Source organism: Thalassophryne amazonica, chromosome 10, assembly GCF_902500255.1.
Source record: "Thalassophryne amazonica chromosome 10, fThaAma1.1, whole genome shotgun sequence".
In the NCBI taxonomy this organism is placed as follows: Eukaryota; Metazoa; Chordata; class Actinopteri; order Batrachoidiformes; family Batrachoididae; genus Thalassophryne; species Thalassophryne amazonica.
The window spans coordinates 85,511,867-85,534,865 of NC_047112.1; the positions used below are offsets into that span (position 1 = coordinate 85,511,867).

General features: G+C 40.3%; 1 protein-coding gene across 1 annotated transcript; it reads right to left on the reverse strand.

The window, feature by feature from the left end:
- Nucleotides 1-1,714: 1,714 nt before the first annotated feature.
- On the reverse strand, nucleotides 1,715-21,892 carry prdx6 (peroxiredoxin 6). Its single transcript, XM_034180406.1, has 5 exons — nucleotides 21,735-21,892; nucleotides 17,839-17,995; nucleotides 10,200-10,340; nucleotides 7,692-7,838; nucleotides 1,715-2,104 (listed from the first exon to the last, which is right to left on the reverse strand). Exons 1-5 carry the CDS (start codon nucleotides 21,824-21,826, stop codon nucleotides 1,979-1,981), a joined length of 663 nt encoding a protein of 220 aa, XP_034036297.1. The 5' UTR covers nucleotides 21,827-21,892; the 3' UTR covers nucleotides 1,715-1,978.
- Nucleotides 21,893-22,999: the final 1,107 nt, after the last annotated feature.

A 22,999-nucleotide genomic window follows, 5' to 3' on the forward strand; every position in this document is an offset into this window, starting at 1 on the left:
TCTGGGTCAGAAAATGTGACATTTGTGTGAAAAATAAAATCCTGTAGCTTCCATATGCACAAATCTTGTGACGGATTGTACTTTTCCTATGGCAAAAATAGTTTACTTTAAAATGAAAGCCTCTAAAATAGTCTGAAATTAGTCCTTTACAGAGTTTTGTGCTCCAAAACATGCAAAAACACTTTTTTGTGACAAATTTCTTTCACATGTAATCAGCTGTAACTTGAAAAATGTGCAGTCTTTCAAATCACCTTTGTTTGTATTGTGTTCTATTTATATTAACAGTTTCATCTCAAATTTCTGTGACTGAGACAACGTTCCAGCTTCTTGTGACAATTGTTTGAATAATAATAAAAAAAATCTTACTGTAAGAAGTTTACTTTGTCCTTTTTTGCTGTGGTAGTGATCTTAAGAGTAACAGAATGCAGATTGGAATGACATCCAGAAAAGAGCAATTACCTTAGAAATTAATTTGCTCACACCAATCCCTCAAATCTCAGATGTGCAAAAAAATAATTCTAAAATTTTCATGATATAATCAAACTCGAGGACAAGTTTATATTGTTTAAACATAATATTTGATCACAAAAAAGATGGAGGTTTTTGAACAAAAAAAAAAACTTTGCATTTTTCATTTTAACATGACTGTAAGGCAATGCGTGTATTTACATTTGTTCCAGTCAGCTGAAGTGACAGGAATAGGTTTCAACTGGGTTTTCAAAATGCAAATACTTAACATACATACACATTTATATATATAGGTTTCCAGAGGCAAGGCAAAAAAGTCTGAAGACCTCAAGTTTGGAGCTTCTGTTGCACAAACACCTTCCACAGAACAGCCTGAGGAGACGACCTCCCTTAAATGGCAAAAATATTTCGGACAGTAACTGGCGCCATTGTGAAATGTGCATTCCAAAAGGGGGATTGCCAAACTTGATGAGTGTTTTACAAAGGCATCTGAAATGGTGAATGTTTGCAGTGAAATAACAGAGGTAACTGCAAAGTTTTCTTTCTTGTTGAGGAATGATGTGGTATGGGCCAAATATGGTAGACTGCCAAGACGGTTTCTAGTAGTTGTGATGTGCAAACTTCAGAAGAACCTGTTCATGATTCAGTTGTAGTTATGTGGTATACTGAGGCCAGGTTCAGCAGAATAAAATGTTAATATTGATGTCCTGGCTGCGAACAAAACCGATGCTCCCAGAGCAGCAAAAAAAAAAAAAAAAAAAAAAAAAATCCATCTTGCATAAAAACTTGCACTTGCTGACTTAGGGATTAAATATAATGTTTGCTTTTCCAACTGAATCTTGACAAGACACTATCATTTGTGTCAAGACAGAGTTTGATCTTACTTGTAAACTCAAAAAGTACTGTAGCTTTAAACTGTAAAACATTTTGCATTTGACTTAAGTTTCAAGATCTTGAGAAAATTTTGCATAAGAATCAATTCAGACTTAAATCGCAAAAAAAAATAAATAAATAAAAAAATGTTTACATTTTTCACCTAAATGTAACATCTGACTCAAAGCATGTCTTTTGTACCCCTATTACACACACGCACACACAGCCCTCCCTATTACAGTTTAAACTCAATGAACCATCATAAAAACCGCAAAGTACAGATTTCACCATAGTTCCAACTGCCTGATAATCTAACTGGCTGAGACGAGAGTTAACAGGTTCTGCCAGGAAGAAATGACAAATGAGGACTGAACAATTCAGATGTCAGTTTTATTGAGGAATAACAAACATGTCCCAGCTGTTTTCACTTGGGTTTGACGGGACCTAAACAAGGCACTCTGCACAGACGTCAAGAATACTTCTGCTGTCCACGACAACTACAATATTCAGGAATGGAAGACAGCCATCAGAGGAGCACAACCATGCTTTTGGACACTTACACATAAATGGTTGTAGTTTGCCATATCTAAAGCAGGATGTGGTCCCTGGTGACCCCTTCAGGACAGCGTCAGTCCCCTCAGGGCTGAGTGTAGCGCAAATATTTTTTTCCAGATGGCATTTCTTTAGTTGTCACACCTGCAGGAAAGAGGACAGCGGCTTCAGCCTCCGACAACGAGGGAATGACCATGACCTCTTCACCAGCCTAGAAGACAAATGAGTACATTTAAAAGAAGAAGAAGAAAAAAAAAAACACACAAAACCACCCTCACACATACAGTAGTGTTCAGAATAATAGTAGTGCTATGTGACTAAAAAGATTAATCCAGGTTTTGAGTATATTTCTTATTGTTACATGAGAAACAAGGTACCAGTAGATTCAGTAGATTCTCACAAATCCAACAAGATCAAGCATTCATAATATGCACACTCTTAAGGGTATGAAATCGGGTTATTAGTTTAAAAAAAAAAAAAAAAAAAAAAAAAAAAGTAGAAAAGGGGGTGTTCACAATAATAGCAGCATCTGCTGTTGACGCTACAAACTCAAAACTGTTATGTTCAAACTGCTTTTTTAGCAATCCTGTGAATCACTAAACTAGTATTTAGTTGTATAACCACCGTTTCATGATTTCTTCACATTCATTTTGTTGGTTTGGAACAATGATTTTGCTCATTTACTAGTGTGCTTGGAGTCATTGTCTTGTTGAAACACCCATTTCAAGGGCATGTCCTCTTCAGCATAAGGCAACATGACCTCTTCAAGTATTTTGAAATATCCAAACTGATCAATGATACCTGGTATGTGACATATGCCCATATCATGATGCTTGCACCACCATGCTTCACTGAACTGTGGCTTGAATTCAGAGTTTGGGGGTCGTCTCACAAACTGTCTGCGGCCCTTGGACCCAAAAAGAACAATTTTACTCATCAGTCCACAAAATATTCCTCCATTTCTCTTTAAGCCAGCTGATGTGTTCTTTGGCAAATTGTAACCTCTTCTGCACGTCTTTTATTTAACAGAGGGACTTTGCGGGGGATTCTTGCAAATAAATTAGCTTCACACAGGTGTCTGTCACAGCACTTACAGGTAACTCCAGACTGTCTTTGATCATCCTGGAGCTGATCAATGGGTGAGCCTTTGCCATTCTGGTTGTTATTCTATCAATTTTGATGGTTTGTTTTCTTCCACACGTCTCTGGTTTTTTTGTCCATTTTAAATCACTGGAGATCATTGTAGATGAACAGCCTATAATTTTTTGCACCTGCGTACAGGTTTTCTCCTCTCCAATCAATGTTTTAATCAATCTACGCTGTTCTTCTGAACAATGTCTTGAACGTCCCATTTTCCTCAGGCTTTCAAAGAGAAAAGCATGTTCAACAGGTGCTGGCTTCATCCTTAAATAGGGGACACCTGATTCACACCTGTTTGTTCCACAAAACTGACGAACTCACTGACTGAATGCCACACTACTATTATTGTGAACACCCCCTTTTCTACTTTTTTTTTACTAATAGCCCAATTTTATAGCCTTAAGAGTGTGTATATCATGAATGCTTGGTCTTGTTGGAGTTGTGAGAATCTACTGAATCATAGGTATGAGTGTGAAGAGCTGAGATGATGCAGGTTTTCATTACACTTCGTCACCTCAGAAAGGGATCAGGTGTGTTGCGGTTGTGTTATGCTACTGCGTCAGCGCCCCGTTAACAGCCAGATGGGGTGCACAGATATGTGCATTTGAAAGAAATGCAAGCATAAACAAGTTTCCAAAAGTCACCACCGGTGCACTGCCCTTGCATTGCTCCTGCGCTCAGTGGCGGTCCTAGAGTGATTTACTCCCCGGGCGAAACCCCCTGCATGCACCACCCCCCCCGCGCGCACACTAACATGGCCACCACCTCCGCCCCACCACCCATGAAAACACTAACTTTGTCCAGAACACCCACAATCCTACAAATTAACTCGGCTATTTTCAAGAACAAATTTCCGGTTTGAATGACTACTACAATAACAAACACAAAGAAATTGGCACAGTCTAATGTGTCATCATCCATGGACTTATCTGCAATGATCATCTCAAACGTTTGCAGGAGGGCATCATAACTGTTTGCCACAGTGCTCACTATCCGTGATGTGAAATTCCATCGAGTAGGAGCATTTCTGGGCAACCTTGAGCAGCCTGCAGACTCAAGAAAAGACATCCTCTTTGTGGATTTTGAGAAAAATGTGGCAAACCCAGAGAGTGATGCAAAAAATATTCTGCACTCATAACCATTTAGCCCCCTGAGACAGAACCAGATTCAGTCTGTGTGCATAGCAATGCACAAACATTGCACTGGGGGCTATTGCTTTAACTTTGGCCTGCAAACCATTGAGAGCTGAAGCCATGACAGCAGCCATGGCTTCTTCGTAAGGAAGACTATCAAATGGCTTCGCCAAAATCCGGTCCACAACATTCAAATTGTCTGCCATTATGTGCAGCTTGCTACCTAGCTAGCCCGCTAGCTGGGACTGGCGCGAGGCTAGTGTGAAGTTTGTCCGCCTGTGAGTGCTTTGTGACGGTGGAGGAGCTCAGCAGCACCCGCTGCTCAGTAGGGACAGAAACTGCGATAGAAGTCAGAAAGAGTGATAGAAGTCAGTCTCCAAACACAAGCAGCTACAAAAAAAAACAAACAAAAAAACACCAGAAATAGAAGCTTGATTTGTCGCTAGTCATTTTTAACAAAGAAAATGCCGCTAAGAAGATTCGGAAAGTCTCCGGTTCAACTCAGAACAGAATGAAAATGCTCCCACGGATGTTTACACCAAAAGATCGCTGATTTGCTCATTTCGCTGTCAATCAAAAAGGGATTCAGCCTCAGACAGATCATCTAATCATAATGCAGAAGCTGAGCGTCTGGGTCAGCCGAGGCCAGCCCACTGCCCCATAGACCCCCAGACACGCTGAGCGTCCGATGGGCGGGACAAAGCCCAGCATTTATCCAATGACTCGTCTCGTTTCGCTGCATGCTTTGTGTCGCTATTGAACTCTGTGGACCGTTTAAAGCACTGTGAAGCTGTGGGAATGAGTGAGGGGAAAGCCGCGTCGTTACCAGTGATAAGAAGCTGATTCTGAACAAAAGTTGAGCGCGTTGTAACCACAAACCCCCCCCGTCAGGACAACCCCCCCCATCCCATTTTTTTTTTTTGGACCTTTTATTTCCCCCCCGCGATGCTGCCCCGGGCGCCTGCCCGGTTGGCCCGCCTCCAGGACCGCCCCTGCCTGCGCTTATGTGACGAAGTATTTCAACTTGAATTACTCAGAGCTACTGGACAGAACAGCAGACTAACTGCACACCACATCTGGCACAGATATGGTGAAAATATGGGCTATAACAAACATACCATTGCTTCCATAAAAGAGTAACCTATGACAGATCCCTAGTAAGGGTGTGCATAACACTAATACGTATTATCTGGAAAGTATTCACACCACTTCACTTTTCCACATTTTATGTTACAGCATTATTCCAAAATGGATGAAATTCACTTTGTTCCTCAAAATTCTACACACAAACCCCATAATGACTGATTTTTTTGGAGGGGGAGAATTTTGCACTTTGATTAAAAATAAAAAAACAAAGAAATTTCATGTACATAAGTATTCACAGCCTTTGCCATGAAGCTCAAAACTGAGCTCAGGTGCCTCCTGTTTCCACTGATCATCTTTGAGATGTTTCTACAGCTTAACTGGAGTCCACCTGGGGTAAATGTAGTTGACTGGACATGATTTGGAAAAGCGCACACCTGTCTACATATAAGGTCCTACAGTTGACAGTGTATGTCAGAGCACAAACCAAGCATGAAGCCAAAGGAATTGTCTGTAGACCTCAGACAGGATTGTCTAGAGGCACAAATCTGGTGAAGGGCATTTCTGCTGCTTTGGAGGTCTCAATGAGCGCAGTGGCTGCCATCATCCATAAATGAAACCATTCGGATCCACCAGAACTCTTCTTAGAGCTGGCCGTCCATCTAAACTGAGCAATCGGGGGAGAATAGCCTTAGTCAGGGAGGTGACCAAGAACCTGATGGTCACTCTGTTAGAGCTCCAGCATTCCTCTGTGGAGAAAAAAGAACCTTCCAGAAGGACAAGCATCTCTGCAGCAATCCACCAATCAGGCCTGTGTGGTACAGTGGCCAGACGGAAGCTACTCCTTAGTAAAAGGCACATGGCAGCCCACCTGGAGTTTGCCAAAAAGCACCTGAAGGACTCAGTCCATGAGAAACAAAACTCTCTGGACTGAAGAGACAAACATTGAACTCTTTGGTGTGAATGCCAGGTGTCATGTTTGGAGGAAACCAGGCACCATCCCTACAGTGAAACATGGTGGTGGTGGCATCATGCTGTGGGGATGTTTTTCAGTGGCAGGAACTGGGACATTAATGAGGATTGAAGGAAAGATGAAGGCAGCAATGTACAGAGACATCCTGGACAAAAACCTGCTCCAAAGCACTCTTGACCTCAGACTGGGGTAAATGAACTCCATTTATATAGTACTTTTCTATCTGCAGACACTAAGCGCTTTCCAAATCAATGCCTCCTATTCACCCCAAAGTTAGACTGCTGCCATTCAAGGCACCCACTACACACCAGGAGCAACTAGCGGATTAAAGACCTTGCCCAAAGTGCCCTCAGTGATTTTTTCCAGTCAGGCTGGGATTCGAACAGAGAATCCTCTGGTCTCAAGCCCAATGCTTAACCACTCGACCATCACCTCCCCTGGAGTAATGGTTCATCTTTCAGCAGGACAATGACTTTAAGCACACAGCCAAGATGTCAAAGGAGTGGCTTCAGGACAACTCTATGAATGTCCTTGAGTGGCCCAGCCAGAGCCCAGACCTGAATCTGATTGAACATCTCCGGAGAGATCTGAAAATGTTTGTGCACCGATGCTCCCCATCCAGCCTGATGGAGCTTGAGAGGTGCTGCAAAGAGGAATGGACAAAAGTGTCCAAAGATAGGTGCACCAAGCTTGTGGCATCATATTCAAGAAGACCTGAGGCTGTAATTGCTGCCAAAGGTGCATTAGTAGAGGACCTAGCTGAAACATGTATGCACATCATTTAGGAGAGAATAACTCAACTGTTCTAGACTAATATGACCCCAATGAGCAACTTGCGATACGTGCCAAAATCTCTATCTGGGACGAACAGCCTGAAAATGGCCACGCTCTTTTTCCTCCGGAGTGTTACTTCAAGTACAGCTGGTTTTTCTAAACTGCCGCAGCTACAGATTTAATGCACATAATCCTTTTAATGCACACAATGCTCAGAGCTTATTTAAGGTAGCTGTGTATATTTTTCAGACAAAGCAGGTCCCTATTCAAGGTCAGGTGTTTCATCAAGGAAATATATGTATGTAAGCGATAACTAATCTGTTACATGCATATAACGAATTTTGTCCGTTTTATACATATAGCAAATTTAGATAACTGACAAAATTTGCTGGTCTACATGAAATGATTAAACAAACAGCAAACCCCACATATTTAACAACAACAAAAAACCCTCACATCTGTGCCTCCTATGCCAGCAAATAAGCAGCCTAGCTGAATTGCCAATCTCACCCTGTTCTTAATGGGAGCTAAAATTGCTTTGTTTGCAAATCTAAGTCTATATGCTCGATTATCCATCTAATTATATATATATATATATATATATATATATATATATATATATATATATATATATATATATATATAAACTCTAACTGATAAACATCACAGGTTTATGAAAATGTTCAACCCTGTACCTTCCAGTTGACAGGAGTCGCAACCTTCTTCTTAGCAGTGAGCTGCAGAGAGTCGATTACTCTAATCAGCTCATCAAAGTTCCTTCCAGTCGTTGCAGGGTAGAGGATGGACAACTTCATCTTCTTGTCTGGTCCAATCACAAAAACCTGAAGACAGGACCGACGGGAAAAGTCCACATAAGCCATTTACTGTAATGTTAATGTACATCTAAACTCAGCCAATCAAGGAAACACCAGAGTTTACTTTTTCAAAAGTTACACCTTTCAAGACTTGTCAGGGCTATAATATATACATCTCCCACACCTCTTGTTTCTGGTCAGTATTGTTAATCCAGCGCCACTTGTTTATCATGATGCTGTTATGTTTGATTACAAACAGGATTCTTGCACATTTTTCATATGAAAAGACTGTTACTATTTAATGACATTTCAAACCCCAAATGAGTATCATGTTAAAGACCATGAACACAATTTTGTTGCCAAATATCTGCCAGAAGAATGTTGCTAATATTATAGTTTTTATACATCAAAACCTGGGTTATGGAGGGGGTGTGAATGAGAGAGGCCGGGGGCACGTTCACTCTCAAAGTGTTTTGCAGAGCAGAGTTCGTTATAGTTTATGGGCTGAACACATTTATTTGAAAGTGTGTGTACAACAGGCACACACGTGTAAAAATATGATTTCTCACATTTGGTGGGTATATCTGAAAAGCACCAGCAGTCATAAACAAGCAGTATGCACGATGGACCCAACTAAAATCCTTTACAAGTGCGAGAACACAATCATTCATTCCGAGTTAAGCTGCAACAAGACTCGCCTGCAAGTGTTTCACAAGCATGGAGCAGCCTATCGTACCCACTGATGAATGCATCAGTGGGTATGATGAATGCATTTAACCCACAAGGATTATAAACGTTTAACTAAAAGCTACAGTACCATTCAAATTAAAAAAAGAAAAATTTAGTTTCTGCCAAAATCCAATCATAATAATAATGTGGATTTATTTTGTAACATGCTGAAAAATTACAGCTCATTTTAATGAAGGGGACATTCATCTGGGGGAGAGAATTCCACTGTGAATATTGCCTTTCCCTTCATCGCCATCATGCAGACAAACTACACGATGAAGCACGTGCATGATGTTTTGACATTACTTGTAACCCATCTTGCGTTATCTGTAAGATTACTTGTAAATCACTTCCAAATGTTGGTCAGCATCTGACTGCTTGAATTTCCTCCCCTCAGGGGTTGAAATTCTAAATTGTTTCCACACAGCATGAATTTTGATCATATTGACTAAATCATTATGAATCCCTTATCTAAATGCTAAGGAATAAAATTAGTGGTGCCAAAGAAAGTTATTTTTATGACTTAAATCTTTAAAAAATAAATAAATAAAAATACACACACACCCCAGTGGCACTATACCTTTAAGACGGTGTTTGGATCTGCTTCTTTAATTACTTTTCATGATTTTGAAATGGCCACTTATTAAATTGATGTTTTTCATACTGTAATTTAATACAACAATAAATTATTTTATTTTAATATGCAACACATTTGATATTTTGTTTTTATTATAAGTTAGGGGTGTAATGATACACAAAAATCACGGTTCCATACGTACCTCGGTTTTGAGGTCACAGTTCGGTTAATTTTCGGTACAGTTTGGGAACAAAATGTAAAACCTACATTTGCTTGTTGTTTAAACAAACAATTTATTGTAACATTATACAAACAGGAAAATAAAATAATTGCAAAGTGCTGCCTGGTAATAAGTTAAATAAAATGTTCTCAAATTAACAACAAATGTATGAAATATTATTTAAAAAAAATTCCTAGTAAACAGCTTTTAAAACCTTTCCACAAGTAAAACGCAGCACAATGGTTCCAGCATGAAGCCCTGTTCAATTTTATTCAACCTTCATATTTCTTGCCAGAAAAATGAACTTGTCCAAAACTGTCACACTCTATAAGGAATTTAAGAGAATTAATATTAAAGAATCCCTTTTATATAATTTATTTTATTTTCTATCTCTTTCGATTCCTAATAATACTGTGAATGTTACTGTGGCCTTAACTGTTTGCTTAATGTTTGTTAATATATCTTTTTAAATAAAGTTCTGAAAACAAAAACATTGTGGGAGAGGCAAAAAAGTGAGTAAAACCACCTTAAAAAAATATTTAGAACCACAAAAACTTGATTCTTGGTTTATTTATTTTGCCATTAAAATTGGCCATCACTTATTAAAATAAGATAACTTCTCAGGGCCAGGACTTCTCAAAGTCTGGGGAATATTTAATCACAGTGCAGAAAATGAGGTCAGCACGCTGAGTGAATCCGAGTGAGGAGGATTGAAGACATCTGGAAACTCATCCCCCCTACCAATGTTGAGATGAAGTAATATAGTAGCTCAAATTCCACAATACACCCAGGGATCAAAAGTAGTAACAAGTTAAAGTGTTTGTGCCACCAAAATAATTTGAATCTGAATGGGTGGACTTACACAGCGAGCAGTGAGGGGGATTCCATCCTTGTCCCTCTCATCCGGGTCCAGCATGCCCAGCTGTGTGGCCAGCTCTCTCTTATCGTCGGCGATTATGGGGAAGGGCAGATCACCAGGCTGTCCACCAAATGCCATCACATCCTATACAGAAGCAAGGAAGTCAGGATGTTAAAGATTTTGTTAAGCTTTAAGAGCCACTGTTGTAAGACGTGATCATCTCCCGACCCTCCAAAGCCATAACGTAGTGACAGTTGAGTGTGGCGTGTGTGTACACACACACACACACCCACCCACCTGTTAAAGAGGGGACATTTTTGTCTAAAGAGAACCAGCCCAGTAAGTTCAACTCTACTCCTCCTTGGACGACTGAGGGGCCTTTTTGAGGATGAAGCAACTCAACAAAAACCCAGACAATAGATCCAATTCTGTATCAAGGATACTGATTATTCCACAAATTCAAGCACATATAAATGAGTAAATACTTTTATTTTGACCAGAGGAATTAGGATCAATTCATAGATTCTACAATATATTAAAAAAAAAAAAACCCCCCCCAAAAAAAAGGTGGACTGCACCACCCTCCATGTTGTATCGGTCCGGTAAGGAGCAGAGAAAGTATTTAAGCATGTTTTACAATGTAGTGACAGGTTGAAATCAGAGGTCAACTTGCCTCACTTCATGCAGTAAAGGTACACTTTCAATTACTTCCACATTGAGTACTTATGTGAAAACCCGCATTGACAAACATGAGATGGCAATTCCCAAAGTTGCGATTCTGATTTGAAATTTTATTAGAAATACTGATGCCATTTCTTTTGCATTTCAAGAGAGCATGCATGTCAAGATGTCAGACCCACCTTTCAAAAACCTGGCAAGGGAAACCTTATGATTTACCAACTGTAATGGATAAAAGCCCCCCAACGTTTAAAGTACATGAGCAAATAAAAATGTCAAATGAGCTGGCTACCATATTTCCTCAAACAGACACCTGGCCTTAAACAGGGGGAGAAAAAACCCAAACACACACACCTGCCTTATACAAGCGTAGATTACATTTGGCAGAGTCACTCTTTTCTAAATCCGTACCTTAAAAAGCCTAAAGTCTGATTTATACTGTTTGATAAAACTACACATTTCAGAGTGGCCTTTTATTGTGGCCAGCCTAAGGTACACCTGTGCAATATTCATGTTGTCTAATCAGCATCTTAATGCCACACCTGTGAGGTGGGATGGATTATCTCGACAAAGGAGAAGTGCTCACTAACACAGATTTGTGAACAATATTTGAGAGAAATGGGTCTTTGTGTATAAAGAAAATGTCTTAGATCTGAGGTCAGCTCATGAAAAATGGGAGCAAAAACAAGTGTTTTTGTTCAGCATATGAAAGAAATTGGATCTTTGACAGAGTTGGCTGTTCTTTTGTGGGATAAAGACAGCGCCACCCAGTGGAACAAAAATTCTACATGGCTCTGTATGATCACAGCAGGAGTGAGATCCGAGAGACCATTTTCACAGTATGATAATTCAGTCTTCAGTTTTTCTTAAGTCCGCTACATCAGGGCCTACAGAGGTTAAAGAATTGGAAGTTATGACTAATACCCTAGCATATCATTTTTAAAAAAAGATAGTGTTGCATGGAGGGAGATGTGCCCTTTAACCCTGGAGCTCTCTTTTAGTTTGCTGTTCTGCAAACTAAAAAGAGAGTCACCTGAATATACATTTCACTTTCCTACAAGGCTATTAAAACACTTAAATCTAGAGTTGGTAGTTCTGGAGAGCTAGCAAGAGAGCTAGGAAGATTTGAAAGTAGTACCTCCTCTAGATTCCTCCTCGTCAGTGCACCATCCAAAGCCACCCCCACAAACTTGAACATGTATCTGAATGTGGGACTCATCAAGCCCCTTTCACACTGGGCCCACTTTCAGTTGCATCATGACGACACGACGAGGATATAAGCTAGTGCTGAGCGGATATAGCTCGACGCCACAACACCATGACGGACGCAAAGGACAAAGCAAATCGGACGTCAAAAATTAAACGTTTAATTTTTTCCTGCGTCGAGCACAGGATGCAGAAAGGAAGTGGTTTCAATGCAAGTCAAAGCAAAGCAACAGTACTCAACATGACTTGAGGCCACACCCTCATAATACGTTACCCCATACCAATTTATGATTCCTGCTGTGTTCCATTGTTCCCGAAATATAAGTCACGCAGGATTGGTTTTTATACCGTGTACACAATGCACTCAAAGAGCACAGAAAAAAAACGCTCATCCTGGCTGCTGCTGCAGCTCCTCCCTTAAATTCTCTCACAGCTGTGTTTAAATAAAGTCCATAAAAGTCCTGCTCACAGACTGATTGCCAGAGACAGGACATGGCCACATCCAGTAAAAAGTCCGGACATCTCCAGTCCACTCACTGACGATTCGTTCACAGGCGCACATGTGAACAATTAAAAAGAAAAAAAAAAAAATGTCTGGCTGCAGGCAGTTCCTCGCTCTCCCCTCAAACACTCTAGTAACTGTTAAATAAAGGACATAGGTCCTGCTCACAGACAGGACATGTCCACATCAAGTATAACTCCGGACATCTCCACATCTACTCACGGAGGGTTTGTTCGCACGCGCACATGTGAACAATTAAAAGCAGAAAAAAACGGTCTGGCTGCAGGCAGTTTGTCACTCTCCCCTCAAACTCTCTCATAACTATGCTAAATAAAGAAAAAAAGGACATAAGTCCTGCTCACAGACTGACTGCTAGAGACAGGACATGGCCATATCAAGTATAACTCCAGACATCTCCACATTTACTCACGCACTCTTATCGTCAGCGATTATGGGGAAGGGCAGATCACCAGGCTGTCCACCAAATGCCATCACATCCTATACAGAAGCAAGGAAGTCAGGATGTTAAAGATTTTGTTCACCTTTAAGAGTCACTGTTGCAAGACGTGATCATCTCCCGACCCTCCAAAGCCATAACGTAGTGACAGTTGAGTGTGGCGTGTGTACACACACACACACACACACCTACCTTTTAAAGAGGGGACATTTTTGTCTAAAGAGAACCAGCCCAGTAAGTTCAACTCTATTCCTCCTTGGAAGACTGAAGGGCCTTTTCGAGGATGAAGCAACTCAACAAAAACCCAGACAATAGATCCAATTCTGTATCAAGGATAGTGATTATTCCACAAATTCCACATTTACTCTCAGACGGTTCGTTCACATGAGCGAACGCAGCTCGAAGTCAAAGAAAGAAAGATAAACTATAACACAAATCGGAGAGCAGACCTGCAGCTCAGCACAAGAACAAATATAAACTAGGAGAAATCAGCTGCAGCAGCTCCTCCTCTGCATCCTCACCTCCTCTCTGCCCCCCTCCTCCGTGCACCTGACAGATATTCCTGCGTTGTCATGACGCCACATGAAGCAACTCGAAGCAGGCCCGGTGTGAAAGGGGCTGCACATCATGTTGGTGATTAGATCGCACCATGTAGCACGACATGTGTGAGAAAAATTTTTTTTGAACATTTCAGCTTCTCAAGTGGAGTAAAGAAGTGAACAGAGCGAGTGGTGATGTCAGCAGATCGCATCAGAGCACAGCTTGTCTGAATGATTATAACAAGAAGTTAAATCTGTTATAAACATACTTTAACAGCTGCACACATGGAAAGAACACAACTGTTTTATCAAGCCATGACAATGTAAACCTGACAAATAATTACCTTTTTAGATGGCTCAAAATGCTTTCAGCAGCTTGTTATGGCTGAGCTGGAGTGGTCCTGTGTGATTCAGGAAGTGATTACAACTGTTTTCAACGGCCAGTTTGCAGAGAAAATGATTAATCCAACATGGTACAATCTGGTGAAAGTGGTAGTTTCGGCTGTATTCCCTCTGCCACTGTACCAAACTTCTTCAGTGAAATGAGTGTGCACACGCGGAGGAGGGAGGGACAGAGGGGGCCGTTGAGCCTGGTGACGTGAGCAGGAAGAAGACATGAAGGCATCTGACTGGTTTTGAGAACGGACTGCGGGGCTTATACTAGTCGAAGTTTTATCGATCCTACAGCTGCTACAGACATCTAATTTTTTTCATTCCTTTTTCTGAATACATAATGTATTGACTACTGTTAAGATACACGGACCATTTCACCCAATATAACAAAAAGTGTTTCTGAACAGAGTTACCTACCCTAGCTTTAAGACAGAGGCTTGACGGCTCACCGTGTCTTCTAATAAATGGAACGCTCTAATAAAATAGTTGGAAAAGATAAGCATGTGTATTTATTTAAAAAAAAAAAAAAAAAAAAGGCACCAGCAGCAGAGCGCTATGTGAACTCACACCAACTTTTTCTGAACTTTAAAATTAGGAGCTGACTGACAGTTTATCGACAAGCTTTGGAGGCAGATGCCAATATTTGTTTGCAGTAAAAACCTCTTAAGTTTAGTATAACACACTCTTAACACAAAATTATTCTAACATACGTTTAATTGATAGACCATTTCAACATGACCTTCACACAAAAACTGCAATGAGTTATAAACATCACTATGAAGTTGATCAAATAAATACAACCGACAGCTCCAGCCTGCACACTGCTACCTTCTTCTATGCCGGTGTCGCAGACCGAAAGATCCCCGCCTAAAAATCAGTCCACTTGCCTTCAGCTTGCATGCATCATTTTGGACCACAGCAGCTCATCTGAGATGGAGTCTCTTCACCCAAAGCAATCAAATGGATTAATGGAATTATTAACCATCAGATGACAAGGTAAAACCTCTTAAATAATTCTAAAGTAGGTTTTATGCAAAAACAAGGCCATTTTAAGCAGAAAACTCTGCAAAACTCTGACACTTTGAAATGACTGAGGTGCAGTGAACGCATCGGCTAGCAGCTCATGTAGCCGTTGCGCTCTGATCACTTCATCCATCTTTTATGATGAAAAAATGCTGAATTTATGTGGAAATGATTGTTGTACAAAAGCTTCAGATATCTGTCGCTGAGATAGATGATGACTGAAGTGCAGTTTTAAGCAGAAATGAGGTGTTAACAGTTCCCCAGTGACAGACGTAAGGGGCAATTTACACCATATGATGGGTATTTCTCAGACTTTAACTGGTCTATGTGAAGCAGAACAAATTTAAAGTAAGACTTATGTTTTGTAATCTACTGCAAGAGCCACAACTTGAGGCAATGTATCTTAAATGAATTTCAAATATTTGTGTCTAACAACAGTTAAAGACGCAAGTATTTGATGACAGTATTTGATCAGTTAATGTCAATCGGGCAGCACAGTCTCGTTTGAACACCTGCGTGATATTGCCAGATTTTACTACTTCCGGGGACAGCCTGCCATTGCGCAACATAAACACAGCATAACCTCACACAGAAAATGGTGTACCGTTTTGTCGCAAAAAGTGCAGGTTTTTTTTCTTTTCGGTTCCCAGTGGAGAAGGGAAGACAAGGCAAATGGGAGCAGTCGTGTCGGTAAGATTTAGCTTACACGCCTAGCCAGAGTAGCTGTGTTCTCTCACCTGCACAACCGACTTGACATGTTTGAGCTCTGGGTCATAAACAAAACCGCAACACATGTCCACTTTCCACCACAGCTTCAGTTTTTCTTTGCATTTTCACTCTGTTTGCCATATAATTTGCCTAAAAACTCAGAAAGCGCCATGTTTCTGATGGGGACATATGAGGGCTGTCCCCACATGTACAATTATTGCATCATTTTTAACTGTTTAGCGCCCACCGTCAAACGAAACTGCGCTGCCCAATTGTCTGACGCAGGGCTAGACATTGACCACTTAATGCAACTGGCCTATAGGGCCAGTAGCTTTGAGAAGTTACTGGCCCTACCAAAATTCTACTGGGCCAGGCACACGTTTTTTTCTTTCTCTTTACAACATTTATTACCCGACACATTAAGCTTCTATATGAATCATTTACTGTGAGACACATCTGTGGTTAAGTTTACCAGATCCAACTTTGAAAACTGTTTAAAAAGGTTAATATAAGCAAGAAAGTGACTTTCAGCTGCTCCCATTTATTCAGGATCATCACAGCGGATCCAGCACAGAGCTGCACACATTTTACACAGGATGCCCTTCATGACAACTTCAGTTTTATATATGAAGAAACTGACAGTCCCAGTCTTCCACCCAAGTACTAATCAGGACTGACTTAGCTTCTGAGATCAATTAGGACCAGATGCCCCAATTCCTTTCTAAAACAGATTAAAAAAAAAACAACAAAAAAAAAACCCACACACACCAACATTTAAAGCTGGTAACAGCACTGAGATGTCTGATTGCTAATAGGGATGTCCCAATCCGTCAGTTACTACTCAGTATCTTCCTAGATGTACTTAGAGAACATTACACCCAATCCAATGTACAGTTGTGACAATTTTAGAGCTCTGCCATGCATTGGATGGGGGCGGGCACCGTCCTTCAATCAAAGCTGCTCCTTAACTGCTTTATAAATGTCAGTAAGGCAAAAGATGGGTGCAGTCTAATGAGGTTACCACACACAGCATCTCAAAGTCAGACTACCAAATGTTCAACTTTATAAGCTACTTGCAAGCTTGAAATTCTAGTTGTGCAGCAGAAGTGTTGAAGTGCTAACTGCCATCCTCATCAATAGATAGATATCTGATGACATCACGGATTTCCCACAATCCCATAGTCCGCCATGTTCCGAGTCAACTTTCTTTGTCACTGATCTATTACACAGATAATCAGTGACATCGCCACAATAAGCCAGATAAAAATAGCAAGACGGAAAAACCAATATATTGTGACACTGAATCCAAATTGCAAAGCGAAGTATTTACAGAAAATTGCTGAAATTTACAATAAGAACCCATACACGATCGAGAAAAAAAAGAACAGTGCTTGGACAAGGAAGCGCACCCAGTCATTACCTTCCCGCCTCTAGCTCGCCAGTTAGTACAGGATGGATCAAACCGTCTTCCTCTGTTTTGTGCACACTGGTTGCAAAAAGTCCTGGCGCTGTCGAGAAGGCTTGCAAAAAAATAAATGTGACAATTTTCATGCATTCTCAGCGATAAAACACCAGAACAGAACTGGTGTGCATCCACGGGAAGCCTACTTTTTTGACCTCCGTGTGCCGCCTGCCCATGTCGTAGGTTAAAAGGCGAATGCGCGATGGTCGCAAAAAACACCTTTGGGCTATGACCTCAGATCACGAGACCCGCTGAATTTAAGCAGCATATTAAATAAATGTCGATTTTATTACGTTCTTGGTGGATGTAATGAGAGCAAGTGTGTGTGTGTGTGTGTGTGGGGGGGGGGGGGGGGGGGGGGGGGGGGTGGACAAAACAAAAAAAATTCCCAGTTAAACATCAAGTTTTACTTCTTGCTCTGATGACCAGCGACAATATGTGCCTTGACTGTTAGTATAGTGTCGCTTGGGACAATATGTGCCGGAGTCTCTTGTTAACAGACTGAATCAGTGACCTGTAAAATTTGGTTGACACACAACATGACGGCTAGCACAAAGGGTCGTGGGAAATGCGCAGGAGCAGAAACCCATCAATAAAGCACTGCCCCACCCACAGCCATGTAACTAGTTTGTGTCTTTAGATAAACACAAGAGGAACCTGAAAGAGGGCCATACCTTGCTCCAACTCAGATGGTCCTCAACACTGTCAATGGACAAGGCGATCATCTTCACATCTCGTTTCTTGAACTCATTGCTGATATTAGCAGCACAGGCCAGCTCAGTAGTGCAGACTGGAGTGAAGTCTTTTGGGTGGGAGAAAAGTATACCCCATCTACAGCAGAAACAAGGCAGTGATGTTTGCGTTAAAGAACCGACATATCTGATCACTGAACTGTAATGCCAGAGTCTTTAATTTAGAGAAGTGTACTTTGCAAGTTGTAAAGGGGGTGGTGGCCAAGTGGTTAATGCGCTTGGTTTCAGTTCAGAAGGTTCTGGGTTCAAATCCCACCCCTGCCACATTTCTCCATGTAATGTGGAGTTGCGTCAGGAAGGGCATCCGGCGTAAAACTTGTGCCAATTCAACATGCAGATCCACCTTGGATTTGCTGTGGCGACCCCGAGTGCAAACAAGGGAGAAGCCGAAGGGACTTACTTTTTACTTTGCAAGTTGTAAATGGGTCACAGTCTGCTATCAATGATCAGGTCATAGTAGACAAGCCATGCATCATGGTGAAAGACTGACTAAAACTCTAACAGAAGAGAAAGTTAAGCCATTTCATGGCCAAATTTCCTGCCATTGCTTTAAAGACCATTAAGTGTTCTCATATCTGTTGTGGTAACAAGAGTGCCTTGTTAAACCCCCCCACCCAACTGAAAAAAGTAATTAAATGAAATCAAAACCAGTTACAGAATCATAGCTCTAGAACTTCAATCTCAGCTGTAGAGACTGATGGGTGTTTATTTTCCCTTTCTCAGTAAGACACCAGTGGGAAAGTTCAGACCATCTCTGAATTCCTGCACCACATGATTTGTGTGACTCCACTGTGTTACAGTTTAGCATCACATGATGCAGACTCAACAAAAGAGTCTCAGCAGTATGAAAAGCTGTTGTGTATTTTAAAGTGTTAATATATTTTTCGGAGACATTCAAATCTGCCTTTGCAATTTAAGTAGCAGTATCCTACATTTAGGGAACAGCAACACTGCAATCATTTAAATAAATAAATAAATAAAGAGGATGCAGATTTCATACATGGGTGATTCTTTAACTACAGACACTATTGGCCTTGTAAATGTAATTTCCACCACACCATTGCCTTACAATATAAAGTTCCTTGGGGCAACTGTTTGTGATTTGGCGCTATATACATGTGCTTCGATGTCACTGTTTATCTCCATAGAAACTACCCAGACAATCTTTCATACAAACTGTTTAAAGGGACATTACAGTGTTGTGGTGGAAACTACGGCAATAGTGTGGGACAACTACATTTTGTTTAAAAAAAAAAAATCAAACAGTTGTATGACATTGAATACCCCAATTATGTTTTGATTATTTTACTGATATTTTATTCAGAGATATTTTAAAACATTAGAAAAAACATTTCTTTACCATTCAATTTTATCATTGAAGATCAAAAGTGCCCGTAGTCTAAGAATCACCCAAAAATGAATGGTAAAGAAACGTTTTTTCTAATGTTTTAAAATATCAGTAAAATAATCAAAACATAATTGGGGTATTCAATGTCATACAACTGTTATGATTTTTTTTTTAAACAAAATGTAGTTGTCCCACACTATTGCCGTAATTTCCACCACAACACTGTAATGTCCCTAAACAGTTTGTATGAAAGATTGTTTGGGTAGTTTCTATGGAGATAAACAGTGACATCAGAGCACATGTATATAGCGCCAAATTACAACAAACAGTTGCCCCAAGGCGCTTTATATTGTAAGACAGTGGTGTGGTGGAAATTACATTTACAAGGCCAATAGTGCCCGTAGTTAAATAATCACCCTTTTATCATTGAAGATCAAAAGTCTGGGTGTGGGACAAGCACAAAACGGCAATATTTGCATATAATGATGCTGAAAAAAGGTGAAAAAGTCATCATTGACTACTAGAACAAATTTCTTAACATACTTTCATTGTAAAGATAACTATAAAAGTGTGAAATTTCCCCTTTTTCTGTTTTTCATACAATATGATCAAAGGACATAAGTGCCCGTAGTCTAAGAATCACCCACAAGTAGAATCCAAAGACAGAACTTCTCACTACATACCGTGTATTCAGAAAGTATTCATGACGCATGACTTTCTCCACATTATGTTACATTTTTATTCCAAAATAAAGTAAACTAATTTTTCCCCTCAAAATTCTACTCAGAAAAGTTTCTGAAATTTATGCAATTTAAAAACAAACAAACAAACCAAAAAAAACTAAAAGAACTCACATATTTAAGTATTCACACCCGTTGCTAATAACTTGTTGATGCACCTTTGGCAGCAATTACAGCCTCAGGTCTTCTTGAATATGATGCCACAAGCTTGGCACACCTGTCTTTAACCAACACACAGACTCCCCCTACCTCCAAACACTTCCTTTTGACAGTTTTGACAGATGCCGTGTCTCTCACACACACCTATGCCCAACAGCTATATCAGCTGAAAAACAAATAAGTCATTATAATAAAGTTCATCCAAATGTCTAGGGCACTGCCCTAAGACTACTCATCAACTTAAAATGTCAAGTATGACACTTTTAATAAGTGATTCAAAAAGACACCCCACACCCACAACTCTTATTCATAAGTGAAATTTAAGTAAAAATTCTGATTTTGTAATCATTTTGGGTTTAGGAGTTGGTCCATAATTGTTTTAGCTAATATAACGCCTGAATAGATCCTTGTCATTTCATTGGTAGTTTGTAGGTCACGTGACATGGATTATTCATACCATTTGCCACTGTGTTCTACTTACCGTGCAATAGTGCTCTTTACTGTGCAATTTTGGTACTATATGATTGGTGCTATTGCACGCCATGACCATCACGCACGCTCACACGAGCAGCAACGGCGCTTAGCTTAAAAACAAACAGGGTGGGAACTGCTCATTCTTATAACACACCCGCGCGCGCGCACACACACGCACAAAAACAAACCTAGTACATCATAAGCCATCTAGAGGCATTTGCAGTATTTGCTGGGACATCTTGAGGTGAAGTGGAATAGCTGAATGAAGAGCTCGACACATTTCTGTCATGATTTTTCACTGGACTTAGAAAAGCAGACGGCAGTCTGTACACGATGCACGGCATCAGGTACGGGCTACATCATTAGGACTGTTTTTGAACTGACTGTTTTTGCAAGTTGACTGAGAACAATTTTGGACTGGACTTCCATTTAAAATTATGAAATATTCTTCCATTGTTCACTCAAATATTCATTATTTGTATACTGGTGATTCCTTTGATTAACACAGCTACGTGCCTGAATAGTTGAACTAATTAGAGTCATCTGGTTTAGTAGGAGGGTGGAACAGATATGTGGTAGGACTTTCACTCACTGAAGCCGGGGTTTTCCACCTCTGCACGGTTTTCAGTACAACAGCCTATACACACACAAGATAGTCAATAAAACGGGTTGAAGGTCAATCACGCACAGGTGTAAAACCTCTGTGCGTGTCAGTGCACAAACTGCTCAGAGAAAACGACCCTCAACGTTCCTACATAAGTCAGTCGTGGATTTTAGACTAGAGTTAGCTACATTACGCACGTTTTTAATTGATCGAGTAGCGAAAAAAAAAAATGAACGCGCCTGACATATGTTGCTATAACTACACCAGCCATCAGGTGTCGCTACAGCAAACAATCTGGACTCAGTGGTTATATATATATATATATATATATATATATATATATATTTTTTTTTTTAAAGGCAGTTCAGCTTTCATACTCATTAATCTCGGGCCGGATAAATAGGTGCCATCAAAAACAAGAAAATAACCATATATTCCAAAACTCAAAACGAGTTAGTACAAAAATTGCTGCACGTAAAAGTGGCGCACTTACGAGGCACCCAGGAAATCATGAAATTTAATCCGGCCGTTGGTTGTATTGACCTCGAAGTTTGGAAACTCGTCTCCCAGCAGAAGTCCAGGCATGGCGTCTTCTCGGCTACGGAAAAAAAAAACCACGTCGAAGGAAACAACCGAAGTGTGATAAAACGCGGATAAACCGGAAAAGGGGCGTGGCGAACTGCATCATCGACCAATTACAGAAAAGCATTCACGTAGCGCCCCATTTAGTTCATCGGTGACGAATGCGTCAACGTTGCTGCCATATTGAAAAGGTACAAATGCGCCTGCTTTCCCGGATATATTCAGCTGTTTCTCAAACTATTCTGAAGATCAGTTTGTCGAACTGTTTTTTCAAACACTTTCAATAATTCTAGAACAACAGTCTGTCGACATCTGAGAAAAAAAACTTAGAAGAATGTGGAGAATTAACTCGTCATCCGAGGCACCACCTCGCCAGTTCAATTTAGTTTTGTTATAAATATGTAGAACCTAATCAAACATAAGCCATCTCAAAGTGCTATACATGAGTAAGATAAGGAAAATACTCCTTTTTCAAATTTCATAGGAATAAACCTCAAGCAGACCAGGCACAGTGGGGCAGCCATCTGCAATAGTAAGTCCCTTCGCTGCTCCCTTGTTTTGTACTCAGGGTCGCCACAGTAAATCCAAGGTGGATCTGCATGTTGAATTGGCACAAATTTTACGCCGGATGCCGTTCCTGACGCAACTCCACATTACATGGAGAAATGTGGTAGGGGTGGAATTCGAACCGGGAACTTTCCGCACTGAAACCAAGTGCATTCACCACTTGCCTCTTCAATGACCATCCTAAAACTGATTCATTTGTGAAGAATTAAGGGGTGGCTTCATTGCTTGAGGTGCCAAATTATTGTGGGGAGCAACAGGTAGGATTAATAAGTATTTTGCTTTTTTATTTGTTTAAATTCACCCAAATGCTTCAAACTCATGAATATCACAGAAGCATAAACTGGTATGTTCTGTAATCTCCAAGTCAGTAGTATTATATGTTGCGTACTCGTAATTTGGAGTATTTTGAGTATTTTTGGATTTTATCTGATCTCACATCATTTGTGTACTTGCATATTAAATGTGTAAAATGTGTTTAAAAGCTACTTACAGAAGTGCATTTCTGTCAAAATGAGGTTATACGAACAAGTATTTACATGTGTAAATAGACAATTATTTAAATGTTCATAGATCAAAGAAACCTGAACAAATATATCCTAAATGCCCCCC

Bases quoted from the DNA above. Each gene is read 5' to 3' on its own strand.
- prdx6 (XM_034180406.1), bottom strand. From the start codon at position 21,826: ATGCCTGGACTTCTGCTGGGAGACGAGTTTCCAAACTTCGAGGTCAAT. The intron at 17,996-21,734 runs GTAAGTGCGCCA...TTTCTGCTGTAG, and splicing joins CATGATTTCCTGGGTGCCTC to ATGGGGTATACTTTTCTCCC. The intron at 10,341-17,838 runs GTATGGCCCTCT...GCTTCTGTATAG, and splicing joins ACCATCTGAGTTGGAGCAAG to GATGTGATGGCATTTGGTGG.